General features: G+C 43.1%; 1 protein-coding gene across 2 annotated transcripts in view; it reads left to right on the top strand.

The window, feature by feature from the left end:
• TMEM178B (transmembrane protein 178B) overlaps positions 1 to 6819 on the top strand; it is a 220517-nt gene extending 213698 nt beyond the window's left edge. For both annotated transcript variants that reach the window (XM_026841006.1, XM_026841004.1), the window contains exon 4: positions 5973 to 6819. In XM_026841006.1, coding sequence (XP_026696807.1) covers positions 5973 to 6223 — 251 coding nt within the window. In that variant the 3' untranslated portion in view covers positions 6224 to 6819. The remainder of the gene's footprint in view (positions 1 to 5972) is intronic.
• The last annotated feature ends 7573 nt before the right edge of the window (positions 6820 to 14392 follow it).

Here is a 14392-nt window from a genome sequence, read left to right as displayed (position 1 = left end):
TAGTGGTTGTGACAGAGGATACATAGTCCTCTGGTGCCATAACACATTATGGCTTGTGCAGCATCAATTCAATAGACAGGCACCGCTGCTGAAGTAACACGTGGCAGGCACACAGCTCTGGTGTGGTGTGGGTGCCGCTGGTACATTTTGAGGTAGGAGGCCAAAGGCCAAATGCAAACCGCATTCTGACAGTGGCTATAATGCAATATCATAGCATCACTACAGACCCTGCAGTTTACTCCGGCTCATGATACAAAATAAAAATGCATTAAGTTCCAGCCTACGTGCATATATGGTCTCACAAGGACACTGCACTGAGTCTCCATCACCCAGTCAGACTTCTCCTTCCATCTAGGCTTCTTTTTATAAGGGCAATTTTCCAGTAAACCCCTTGCTATTCTGCAACCTATCGGTGATGCTGCAATCTGCTTCTGCTGGAACAGTACATAATTAAGCAATAATTTATATTCTGTGCGTGTATGCACAGAGCAATAAAGTGTTCTCAAGAGCTGCGTGCTGCTGAGGCGTTTAATCCGTGCACAGGAGTTTACTGCAAAGCTGCTCCCTCCAAAAGGCTTTTGTCATCGCTGTGTTGGGAGGGAATTTGGTTTACTCTTTAATAATTTCATTTGATTGTAATATAATTTAAATAGCTAATGGTACACACTCAGTTTAGGATCAGACCTCATTTTATTTGTTTGTTTGATGTACCTTGAAAACAGTAAAAGCTAGTAGGGCAGAGAAAAAGTAAACATAATGTTGTTTCACTTGTGAGATTTTTTTTTTCCCATAACCCTATAATAAAAAAGTGATGGTAATACAATAAACAGCACTCCTTCCAAAGACATTAGTGGTCACAAATCACCATTAATCGCAACTACTAGAAGTACTTTAAAAGGTGGAGATTCACATTTATTAGAGAACTGCATGGTTTCAGAGGACACCTTGATGACCATACCTTTGTGTTTCTTCTTTTATCTACTAGTGTTTGTAAGTAATATTTGACATTTTTATCTCTGAAAAAAAAACCAACACCAAAACCAGAAGGGGAGAAGAATCAGGGTTTTTTTGTTTGTTTACTTTGTACATCTGACAGCACAGGTAGTTCGTGAGTCATTTCTGCCTGTTGGGGGAAGGGGGAGAATGAGCATCGTTCCGTCAGATGTGGAAGAAGTGTTTTCCAAATAACAAGAAAAATTATTTGTAGAGAGGAAGGCCTCAGAGATGGGCTTGTTGACCAGATCATTTTAATTACTGGCTTTCTGAATTTCCCTTGACTTCAAATTGGTGATGTCTCCTTCAGGCTACAGTCAGACACCTCATCTCTAATACTGGGGATGAGGATGTTTAGATGAAGCTCCTGTCAGTGGGGTCTGTTTGCACACCAGCACCATGAAGGCTCACCTTCGTTTGCAATATATCTAGGAAAAGCAGCAGTTCTTGTCTCTCAAAACACAAAACAGACCCTGTGAAATCCCTCAAGCTCTACTGCTGTGGAAGCTGAGCCAGGTCTGTGGGCAAAGGACATGGCTTCTGACATTGTTCAGGGAAGCACTAGCGTGAGGCAAAATTCAAACATCTTCGGTCTGGGTGGTTTGAGTTTGTGTTTAAATTGGTTCACTCGCAAGCAGCTCTGCTCTCCCCTGGAGGTGAGGTTTGAAAACTGCAAACGGAGGCATTGCAGCCCCACACACAGCCGTGCTGATCGGAAGGAAAAGGGATGTTTACCAAAAAAAAAAGCCCCTCTTAGCAGCAGAGGCCCACGGCTTTGTTTGATATAATCACACTTTAAAACAGCTACAGCAAAGAGCTCTGACTCATAATCCACACAAAATTAGTCTCTGACCAACAATGATATTACCTTTTGCAGCCATCCCTCTTCTGACCATGTCTGCCCCTGCATCAAGGATGGCAGGACCCCAATCTTAAAACACTTAAATAGCAAATAAGTTCATCTCTGTCCTAAACAAATTTCCGGTCTAAATGGAAGAGATGCTCAGTGTAATGTTTAATATTACTCTTCTGTAATAAATAAGAATGAAAAGCACAAGATAGCCATGAGTTGTTCAATAGTTCAGGTGCTTAAACCAGTGTTGCCCATCGGTCCGTGAGCAGGACAGGCACTGTCAAAACCAGCCCGAGAGGAAGGGCGGCTGTCTGATAAAGCGTCAGGATGGAGGTTTGACTACGTGTCAAACAGCAGTTTCTGTGGCACAGACACAGATTTACATGAAATTTCATCTCTCACCTGACTGAAGCATTTTACAGTGACACATGAATTTCCTTTGTCAAAAACACCACTGTTGCCTTGTCTCATTCATTAGTGTTTCGCTTAGGATGATAATGTGTAAATCCCAGCACAAAGAACTTAGCACGTTTTGCTCTTCCCCAGCTGCTGAAGGAGATGGTCTTTATCTCCCCCGTCCAGCTTGTGTACCAGCACATCCCCAGTGAGCTCTTATTACTGCCTGTCACTCACACTCTGTGTACCGGTGCTGTGGCTGGACCACCAGCTTTCAGGTCTGGGCATCTGCTTGGGTCAGAGTTACAGGGATTGTTTTTCACAAAGAAATTAAAGTTTGTATTTCTGCAGCTGCCCGGGGATCTGGGGTATTAGTGCATGTGTAGGAGGGCATCTCATCGACAGCAAGAACCTGCCAAGGAATTGAATAAAGGTTCAGTTTATTTTCTGGGAAGAAAAAGAATCTTAGGCTTGGGGATGCTCATGATTTGCTGCAATCCTGCTGCCTCTGAAGTGCTGTGTCCATGGTGCAGGCAGTGTCATAGGCAGGAGCAACAGCCTTCCTCCTCTTGCCATCCGTGTCTTAGCTGGACTAACAGAGGCTACATTTCCCAGTGCAAGCTCAGTCTGTGCATCACTTCCATGCATGACTCTTTCACTATCATGGTCAACAATCGTGCAATTTGCAAGGATGATCCTTTGTGTTCTGATTGCCAGTTCATAAGGAAAAGCTACCGAACAGTCATGAGGTAGTTACGCAGTTTTTATCAGTAACCCTCCTGGTGAGAGGCCAGATTAACTACAAGTGGGAACTTCCTTGCTTGGCTGAATACAAACACATAGGACCTGTATAATGGCCATAAAAATTCCTCTAGGTGGTATAAAATGGCACTTTCTGTGTCTGTAATGAATAGCACTAGGGAGGCTGATAAACCTGTGCCGTACAAGGCATCCTGCAGAAGCACAGGAGGGTGGCTGGCTGAGAACCGTACTGTGCGTCCTCTAATGTTGTGCATGGCAGTAGTCATTTGTTGTCGTGGGTTTAGCATATCCTCCAATGAAGGCGCAGGATAGGGGCAGGCTTTTTAAAATGAAGTTTCATTCTCGTGATATGCTTTATTCTCTATTGTTGTTACTTGTTCTTCTTTATTGTTCATTTGTTATAGGGCAAATACCCCTAGAAAGGTGGGGTGCAAATATTTTGGGGACTGTTTGAATACAAGGAGTAAGCAACACTCATTGCATTGAAGAGCTTGGGATCAAAACAGCCAGGACAAAGCGTGAAAGCATGGGGAGCATTTGAAATCCATAGTTATTTCCTTTCCTTTTGTACTTAGCAAATGCAGCTTCAGTCTGGCCGCACAGATTTTCCCACCCACCTCTCTTAACAATCTTATATTTCAAGAGAGCTGAAATTATCATGTTCTTGCTAGCAAAGAAAGGCCTTTCATGTCATTTTCTAACCACAGTCATTTGAAATGAGCCACACAACTTGGTTCAGAGCACAGTGGCTCTGATGGATCCTTTTTTCCCTGATCCCACAGTGTACTAGTCATGTTGACATGTCACAAAGGGAACAACTGTGCTCTTGCCAGACACCTTCATGTTGCTAGATAACCTAAGTGACATGGTAAAACACGAAAAGGACTGTGTGGTTTCTAATCAAACAACCTGATTTTTGAGTAAGGGATCTGGGAGGGAGACCTCACCATTTACCCTCCTCTGTGCTTTGAAGCAGCATGGGACATCTCTGAAGACAGCTCCAGAGCCTGGGATCTCACAAGGCTTTTTGCAAAAGTCTAGAGCACTGATTGTAGACTGACTGAGTGCTGGTGAGAGGCAAGAAGGCTGTTTTTATTTAAATAGGCATAGTACCTACTGCTGGGTACCAGCTTGCTGGTCCTCCCTGGTATCCTGTGGCACTATCATAATATGTGTACTTGTGAATAACCTGGGCCATCTGGCAGCTATATATAGCATTAGGGGAGGCACCCAGAATTCCCATATTCACTGACCTTTACAACAGACACTATCTACAAGTGGCACTCCAAAACACATTGGAGAAAAGATAGTCCAAATAGACAAAGCAGTGATCAGAAGAAGGAACAGAGAGAGGGCTGTGATGGTGGTCTCACAGCAGGTCCATGATAGAGATTTACCTGCAGATTTCAAGACCTGTGTGACATTCCTACTAAGTAAAGGAGGTGGGTATGGTGGGAAGTCCACGCATTTTTTGTGTTGTATATATGTTCCTATAAATGCCCCCAGTTTCTGAGCCTAATTTCAGGCAAATTCACCACATAATCTTACCTGTGTCTTCAGAGTGGGGAGTGTAAAATTCTTCAATGCAGCTGCAACTAAAAAGAGCAAAGCAGCAGAGAAACAACAGGAAAAGTGTTGTAGAAAAGAAGCAGGAGCAGGGGCAGGAAGGAGTGGAAAGAGGCAAGGGCACCAGAGGAAGTGAGCTTGACACTAAAATCAGTCTGGCAGTGACTGCTTTGGAGGATCGTTGCTATCTTAGGGATGGGACTGGGAAGAGTAGGAGATTCCTCACCAGCAGCAGCTAGTGAACAGAGGCAGGACGTGCTGCACGGGTAGCACACGTAGCACGCTACTGACTTGTGCATGAACAGCGGGATGACACACAGGACTGACCACCCGTGTTACTGTAGCATGCGTCCCCTAGGTTGCCTTCTGTGCCCAGGGCTCTCCAGGCAATTCAGAGAGGCCCACATAGGGAGGAATTAGAGAGGAAAAAATAAACTACCAGCTTTATGTTGATTTTAATAGTTACCTCTTGAGACAGGCGCACAGCATCTGTAGCTATCCATTATTTGGTGTGTGGGTGGCAATTGTGACATTTCAGGAGCTCGAAGTTTAGCTTTGATGAGGCTGGGGGCCAAAGATCAAAATTAGACTCATCTGGGTGGGCTAAGGTTCAGCCTCATCTGATACATGTGTCTTTCTGTAACACTTACCACCTGACAGAGTTATGAAGCCTGTCCTTGCAGCGTTCTTAGGAAGGAATGAAATATTGCTGCAGAGATGGAAAACAAGAACAGGATATTTCGAAGATTTCCCAACACTGCAGAGGGCATCTAGATTGGGACTGGAGTCATGCTGAGGGTAGAATCTGAATTTTGTGAGGGATTTTAAGATTTTGACAGTGGTATTTAAAAAGGGGCTGTATAATGAAAGATTTTAGATTTTTGTATAAAAAAAGTCTGAAAAAATCTCCTGAGTCATTTCAAATGTATGTTTCAACAGAGCCAGAATATGTCAAGTATTCTGTAGTCTTTTCTTCTATAAAATCCGTCACTGAAAAATTGAAATGAAACAAAAAATTCAAGCTTTTTTTCCCCAAAAAATATTGACACATGATAATTCACTCTGTATTTGGCTAAAGTAAAATTCCAGGAAAATCAATGGTTTAATTAAATATTCTGGTTCCCAAAGGAGTGCTCACAATGAAAAAACTGTTCCTGTTGAAGTTTCTCCATACAGCTCTGTTCAGCATCAGATCAATATTCAAGGCTCTGGTGGCACTCAGTTCTTTCCCCATGGAGCTGCTAGACTAAGCCAATTTCTAAACGAACATCTTCCCTTAGGTATTTTCCTAATGCTTGCACCAGCTCTTCTCAGGCAATTTGGAAAGTGGTATGTCTATCACTCTTCTAACTTCTCTTTGTTTTTTTTCCTCCCTCCTTCTCCCCTTCCCACTCTCCTCCAGGAACCTTCTGCATCATTTCACTGTGCACGTGTGTGGCTGGAATCAACTTTGAGCTCTCCCGCTACCCTCGCTACCTGTATGGACTTCCCGACGACATCAGCCATGGCTATGGCTGGTCCATGTTCTGTGCGTGGGGGGGCTTGGGCCTCACTCTTATCTCTGGCTTCTTCTGCACTCTGGCCCCTTCTGTCCAACCTGTCCCCAGGACCAACTGCCCCAAATCTAGACCTGAGAATGGGACAGTGTGCTAAAACAAATAGCAAACAAATACACACACACACACATACATATATATATATATATATATGTCTATGTAAACCTATACATGCATATATATGTATATATAATTATATATATATATATATATATATAATCTGAAATTAATGCCAGTGCCAAGGTAGAGCTGAGTCCAACACGGCACTCACATCTCCACCGGACTCTGTGTTGCTTCTTTCTTTCTCACAGTGATGGGAAAGCTTTTCTTTCACATGGCTCTTCCATCCAACTCTTAACTTCAGCATCATACCTTAGAGGTTGAATGAACATACAGTTGCACCTACCTACTGCCATTTGGGAAGGGGAACAGGGGGTCCGTGTGGGGGATCTGGAACCAGAATCTGTGCAGGACATGGAGGGTGGGATGAGGGGGACAAAAAGTCTGTCCATTGCAGCAAGAAGGGAAAATGCAAACAGCAAGCAAAGGAACAAATCGAGCATTTGAGCCACCTCTACAACGTACCTCCTCAAGGCCATTATCAGGAACCCATCTTTTCTTTTTCTTTCTTAAAACAAAATGACAGAAGTCTGCCCTGTCATTAGTTTTGGGGTTTTTTGTTTGTTTTTTTCTTAAAACACAGAAAACAAAATGGACAGAACATGGGGAAAAACAGAAAAGTGTTTTCTTTTTGCCTGCCAAACTTTAGAGAGAAGCAAATGTGAAAATAATAATAATAATAAACAGATCTAATAAAAACAGAAAACAACAAAAAAAACTCCATGAGGACATCTCAGCGGACTTTCCAACAATGTGGTTTTAATCTTCCAGCTGCCTTACATCCAGGCTTACAACTGAGGCTGAACTGCTAATGTAAATGCAGCAGAAGGCCTTTTGAAAATGCTGTGATACATGTGTGTATAACCTTTTTTTCCCTCTTCTTTTATTTATTTTTTTTAAGAAAAAGAAAAATTTAAAACATTGCAATGTGATTGTCCACTAAACCATCCATGCTGTGTTTGTGGCCCAAGACCGAGGCACCGCAACTGCAGAAACATGAGGAAAGCCGTCAGGTCTGAGAGAGCGTGTCTCCTCTGGTGGATTTCAGCATGGTTTTTTATTTTCATGGAGCATCTGAGTTCAGGATGCCGGATCCAAGGGAAGACCAACCTGGGAGAAGGGAGGTGGGGGGAGCCCTGGCAGTTGTTCTTCCCAGGTGTTTGCTGGAGCAGGATTTCATCAAGTTTCCATTTTGGATGTTTAAGATGACTGGGCAAAAGTCATTGCCGAGGAGAAAAGGGGAGCTAAGTTTTGCAAGGGAGAAGTAAGCGACGCCTCTTTTTGTGTTCATGTATGCCAAATAAGACCTTCCCACTTCTTGTCTTTGGAAACTGCCCCAGTTCGCTGGACATCTCCACTCTCCATCTGGGAGAACTGTGTACAGATGGAAGCAAAAGGGTCAGATGCAGAGAACAGAGATCCATTTCCCATGAGCTCAAGCGTTGTATGATATAATTGTGAATCTGCAAATGGGACTCTCTTGTTTTTGGTCTTTCTCTTTTTCCTGCTACTCCTCTTCCTGTTGTCTCCTTATTCCTTCACTGCTCTTCTCATCATTCAGGTCATATGTCCCAGAAGAGCTAAATGAACGGTGAAGTCTGGAGAGGCGAGTGAATGCCATTGGGGGAAGCAAAGCATTTTGGCTGTGAGGGCAGTGGATCCCTGCAGGAGAACAGTGGCAGTGGGGAAGAAGGGCCAAGGGTGTAACCAAATGGAGTCTGAAGAGGCGATGATTGAATGGCCACATGCAGGAGTGAGGGTACCACTGACAAATGTACAGGCAAAGGGAGACAGGGCAAAGCAAAAAGGCCTCCCCAAAACCAACCCACCCCAACATGCTCTTAATTCAGGGTTAGTACCAGCAATCCTTTCTTACATGATAGCTGCATGCCATCAGTCCTCATTCGTCAATAAAAATCATCTTCTGCATCTATAAAAGCTCACCAGGAGAAGGAGGCAACCTGTTGAAACTGTGCCTACTGCACAGAAATTAAGGCATTAATTTCCAGATCATGCCATTTACACAGCTGTCAAGAAACAGTGTTTTTCTCAGTTAAAAAAATCCAACCACGAATAATTCTTATGCAATGCAATTGCATAGACAGCCATTCCCCTTTCAGCCCTCCTTACTCTCGTCGTTACACCTTGTTTGATGATGTTGCTTTATTAACAGTGCCCAAAGAAATTGTTTCTGGAGGGCATTTTGGAGTAGGGTAAATTTGGGTTTCTTTCATTCTTGCTCGACTACCTAGCTTTTGCTTTCTCTGGTCTACAAATTCCCCAAACATGCCAATGCCAGCTGCCAAGTCAGTGTGTTGCCACTGAAGTGCCATCCCTGGCAATTGAAGTTTTGTCATTTCATTCTTCATTAGATCTGACTGGAGAAAGTATTTATTTATTCATGTTGAAAATGACTTTTGAAGAAAATTCCTTTTTAATTAGGTTGGTTTGTTTCTTTTTTCTGGCAAGCTTTTTAAATAGAGTGGTTTTGAAAAGCTTTGAAACCATTTGACTGTGCAAGTGTCTGCTAGGTAAGGAGGCTGATGAACTACTGTTGGAGTGAAGAAGGAAATTAAAAGTAAAAACAAGACTTGGAAAGCTAAATGAAAACTGAAAGCAGAAAATCAATAACTGAAAATGAAAAGAGACCTATAAAGAAATTTGTGAAATTTTTCAAAATATAAACAGTTTTGAGAGAAAACAACTTCTCATTATGAGATTGATGCTTTATAAAAATGGTAATTGTTTCATTAAAGCAGCTTTGAACGCAAACTTTCTTCTTCCTCTGCAGTGCTGAGTGCAATAGGGAAGGTGTTTCATGTGAATAGAGACACCGGGAGTGACCCAGGTAAACTAAAGGGCACAGAGGTATCTAGCTGGGCTCCAGCGTCAGGCCCTGTGGCATGGAAGGCAGTACAACAGCTCCTGTGGTGTTGTACAGTCTTGTGTGGCCTGTGACTGGTCACAGGGTGTATTCTTTTAAAGATACAGTTTTGAAAGAGGTAGAAGCATAAGATTTAAAGAAATTGAAATAATTTTGCTCTTTCATGGATTCTCAAAGCTTTCTTTCTGCAGCTGGCATGAAAATAGTTCTGCTTTGATGAAGTGTTCTCTGACAGTGTTGGTTTACAAGCTGTATATGAGTCTGTGTGTTTGTCTGTGTGTGGCGATGGTGGCAGAGGGTTACAATTATTTACAACAGAAAAATGTTAGCCCTGGATCTTTAGGCCAGTTCTGTGGTTTTCCACTCACTATAGCATAGGCGCTCTAAGACCTGTGTGACTATGAAGCATCTTAAAAACTATGGGAGTAAGCGTCTGAAGCAGCAGATGATCATATAACCTTAATCTCAAACTGGATCCCCAAAGGGACCATTCATCCAAACACCAGTTCTCTCATCTTTGGCTCAAATAAGAGCAAAACCCCCTTGAGATATTGTGAATTTCCCTCAATGCTACTTGCAGAACCAAGAGGAGCCCTGCATGCTTTGATACCCTTGAAGGGGGCTCACAGCCCCACCATGCTTTCTGTTGGTTCAGACTCATCTTTAGAGAGCGGCTGACTCAAAATACATCCAAATCCAAATTCGCGATGGTTAGTGTCTCTGTCTATCCTGAGCCAAAGCACACTCCCCATCTAGTCTGAGTTTCTGCGGGTTTGGGAGGCTTTGAAATATCTTTCTGAACAGAGATTCAAGCTTTTTGACTAGTGTGTGGTTTTCTAGTTGGAGGAGTGTTAGTTGGAAATCTGTTGGCTGTGATCCCAGCAGTAAGGGGCTTGACGCTATCCCTCAGCTCTGCTCTGGCGAAGCACCTAAGCATGTGCTTTTCTTGGAGCATGTGACTAATCCTCTTAAGTTTGGTAAATTATTCATGTGCTTGAAGTTAAGAATGCTTTCCTGGGTGATGATCAGTTTTCTGCAGATTCCAGCCCTGCTCTTCTTTTCCTATCCCCTCCTTGTAGATAAAGTGACACTGTTGTCCCAGCCTGGTGTACCAGCGGGTGTTTGGTCTCCCTTTCCATGAGGTGGTGACGTGGAGTCTGTGGCTGGCAGGCTTTTTCCTGCATGTGGCCTTTCATGTTGCACTGCTGGGACAACACAACTCTGCTCCAAGACCACAGAGGAACTTGACTGCAGTGAACACAGGTGTCATCAAATGCCAGTCTGGGATTGGCTAGGGACTGGCTCAACCCACTGCAGTCTGGGGCCCGAGGTTTTGTGTATAGTGACTCAGTTATTGTCCAGTGAAGTTGTCTGAAGATTGCAGCAAGTTAGCTACAGGGGGTTCTGATGTCCATCCCTGCTGGGGGCACTGTATACATGAGGGGGCTACATGGCAGGAGTCCATGTGCTCTGTATCTTATGTACTGTATAGGACACCTTCTTCTTCAAGCTAAAGATGTTTGTGTGTTAAAATTCCTGACTCGTATTGGCCACGTGTATATAGCATCTCTTCCTCTCCCTCTCCGCAAACACACAGCTGATCTTCCTTGATCTAAACAGTACAGTCCCTCCAGTTAAATTTCTAGTTGGGCTTTTTTTTTTTTCCTTTTCATTCTACCCCAGGGACAGTCACAAGTGGATCTCAAACCACCAGTGACCAGAGCAATTTCTTTGAAATATTTCTTTTGAAAAATTGCCATTACTGTTTTTAATGTTATTCCAGCTGCAGTAACAAATGAAAGGAAAAAAACCCAAACCCCTCAGAGTCCTCTAAACAAAGGATCCCAGGAGAGAATTGTGAGAGTGCAGGTATTCTGCTTTCCTGTAGATGCAAGTGTCATTTGGGACCACTTTTAGTTATGTCACATGTGCAGTTCATTGGATGGTGAATAAAATAACGGTTGGTGAGGGAGAGGATTGATATGCAGGGTGTATCTCAGATTCCCAAGCGTTCCTGGAAGACTGTGTGTCCATGGCTGTCCATTTACCCACCATGCAGCACCTCTGAATCAGGCTCATCCCTGGAGACCCACTGATAAGCAAAGCTCAGAAGAAAATCACTGTAATCTGTCCTTAATTCTTGAGTGCCAAGTTAACTGCCAGCAGTGAAACAGAGAGGAAATAATATGTTACCAATATAGCTTAAATAAAGACATACATTATTCGGGCTCTTTCCTCTGTGTGTCTCTACATAGGCCTAGAGGAGTGCTCAGGCACATTCACACAAACCAGTACTGCATTTCCTTGGCCCCAGGTTTTGCACTCTTTCATGGTCCATACTGCTGTGCTCATCCAGCCAGCAAGGGAAGACTCAAGGTGAAAAACTGAGACAGCTCTGAACAATTGCCAGGCACCACTAAAAGACAAAGAGTAAAAGAGTGTGCATGAAGCACAAATGGCATGTAAAGATTAGTGATGGATGATTTTCCAAGGTCAAGAACTGAGTTTCAAAAAACCTAAAGTTTGACTGCAAACTGCAGGACAGATCCACAAGATCTTGATACTGCCAGTCTAAGCTGAAAACTCATAAAAACAGGGCTGAGTGCAAATCTTATAGCCCCATTGTTTCTAGTTATAGCCAGGAATATAATGCATCTGTTCCATAGTCTGTTGAAGTCCACAGAAAGCTTCCCCTTGGCTCCAGTGAGTTTTGAATCAGGTACCTTAGAAAATATTTTAGTGCTGTCTTGGTTAACACTGAAAATGAAATGTGTGCTTACACACAATATCTAATCTTCAGCTTTAGAAGGAAACAGTCATCAGATGTTACCTTTTTTTCCCCCCTTAATTCAGGGTTTCCATTCTGTCTGCCCCACTAACACCCCAATCCTACAGACTTCTTCAGAGCCATAGTTACAGATTGCAACATTTTTTTTTAGAAAACAAATGACCTATTGCTGGTTCCAGGGGCCTCTGGCAAACACCCTGTTGACATCAGTGGGAGAACTGGAGCCTGATACAATGCTGTTAATTTGATTGCAACATGCCTTGCACGTGTTTAGGATTTAACTTCGAGAAAGAGCCTAGACAACTGCCTCAATATAGGCCACAAGAGGGAAATGAAATGCTGGTCACCTCTGGTAAAGCACTCCGGAATCACAGACCAGTTGTCCTTCCTTGCTCAGGGAAGACTTGCAGTGAAAATAACGGAGGCTCAGATAGGTTATCTCCAGGGGAAGGTGAGGGAGTGAAAACAAGGAAACCTGACAGCAGTTCCTATAGGTCAAAATTAGCAGACATTGGTAGAATTACGTGAGAATGATCCAATGTTGCCTGCAGCATCAGCAGCAGGAACTGTCAGTCCCTTCTAGGACTGCATTTTTATATTTTTCCTTTGCTGATTAACCCTCATGCAGAGTGGCAGAAAGCAATTTCAGAAGTTTCCTTGCTTAGGGTGTATACACACAGACACCCTCACTCCCCTTCTTCCTTACACACACACATGGATATCCCACACGACGTGGGTGCTAGTAACCTGTAAATATATGTACTATATAGAGAGAAAATACATGGCGAAATGCAGCATAATACTTTGTTTTCTATTCTTTTGGACTTAACTCAGGAATTGCAATGCAATTCAGATGCCATCTGTGCCCGTGTTAGGTTGTACGTGCAGATCACGTGGAAACTATCTACTGAAGAGACGTGGGGAAGCACAATACAACTGGGACTAATTGGGTATTTGCCATCAAAATGTATTTGGAAATTTGAGAAGGAGTTGCCAGTGTTGTTCTGATCCCAGAGATGCAGGGAAAGGAAGCAGCTGAGACACAAATATGTGTTTCTTTCTGCCTATTTTGCCTTTGAACAGACACCTTCAGCAGGAGGGGAGGCAGTGAACAGCTCAGGGCAGAAACACTCTGAAACACTGCAGCAAGACTCTCCAGAGCTGACCACTGCTCTTCAATACAGGGTTTCTACAAAGCTGCTTCTGATCCAATCAGTCCTGAGCTAGCCACCCTACTTCCAAAAACACAATTTTGTCCACAAGTCCTTACTATCTTCCAGCGCCACAGACCCTGCTAGTAACCATGTGTGTGCAGTACATATGGGTGTCACTTACTGAGTGCGTAAGGCTAAGGGAAAAAACCTGAAGTCCCATCAGAAGGACAGCCTTGGTATTCATAAGATTGGTTCTTGCAACCCGCTGTTGCAAGATGCTTCTCTGACGCAGATGGCCTCAGTCACAATTGCACCGTATCACCTCCAAATCAGAAAAGTTTATGATCCCCTAGTGTAAAAATCTCTCTGTGCTGAGAGGCAGCACCATGGCAGGACACCACCTGCGTCTTATTTCTGTCCTCTGCAGAGGACTTTGTGCGGGCTGTCGGTGGCACGTAGGCCGGAGTTAATGCTGCTTGGCACAGCATGGAGCTTCACTCCCCCTGGCTCTGAGCCCTACCTGTGGCAACAGGGCACAGGAATATCTCTGTAAAGGCAATTCCTTCTAGTGGTCTTGTTATTTTGCCAGCTGGTCAGAAATACCCAAACAGTAACAGCAATTCTGCAGTAGATGAGATAAGAGTTGAATTTTGAAAAAGCTGCATGACCTGCGGGTTTTACCCATTTCAAAGTGATCTAGATACCAAGGAGCACGAATCAGATACGGCTCAGTCTCCTGGGGCCAGCCACAGAAAAGGGCCTCAGCATCCAATTCCTCCTTAGATAGTGAATAGGAGGAAAAGACTAAATGCCTTTGGTGCCTACATATTTAAAAAAAAAAAACATATACGCTCCTAATTTGCTTAAGTTCTTGTGACATTTCATCTAAAGAATAGTTTTCATCTGACTGTAGACCATAAGGCTGTATTGTTTTATGAAGGGTTATTCATTAACAATATAGATCATAAGAAAAAGTTTTGAGTAATCAGAAAAATAAAAGTGCAGCCTTAGTCTATTCAGTTAGAGTGTACTGAATTATTTATAACTCCTGGGCACCAACAATAATCACAGACATCTAATTTAAACTGTTACTATTTTTACTCAGCAATTTCCATCACTTAGAGTGTTTAAATTAATGTGTTTGTTGTTTGATCTTTTGCAGGACAAAATTTCCCCTGCTTACACAGAAAAGCATATTTGGGGACTTTTGAAGATATTTTTCTGCAGTAATTTTAATTATTTTAAAGCATTTTGAGGCCTAGTGTGACACACGTTACAACTTTCAAGCCTGTAAACTGTACCTAAAACAGGCTTGAATTT

This window comes from Athene cunicularia (assembly GCF_003259725.1).
Source record: "Athene cunicularia isolate RWA chromosome 1 unlocalized genomic scaffold, athCun1 chr1_part2, whole genome shotgun sequence".
Taxonomy (NCBI): Eukaryota; Metazoa; Chordata; class Aves; order Strigiformes; family Strigidae; genus Athene; species Athene cunicularia.
Note: the sequence above shows the minus strand (reverse complement) of the source record. Positions and strands in the feature narration are given on the sequence as shown.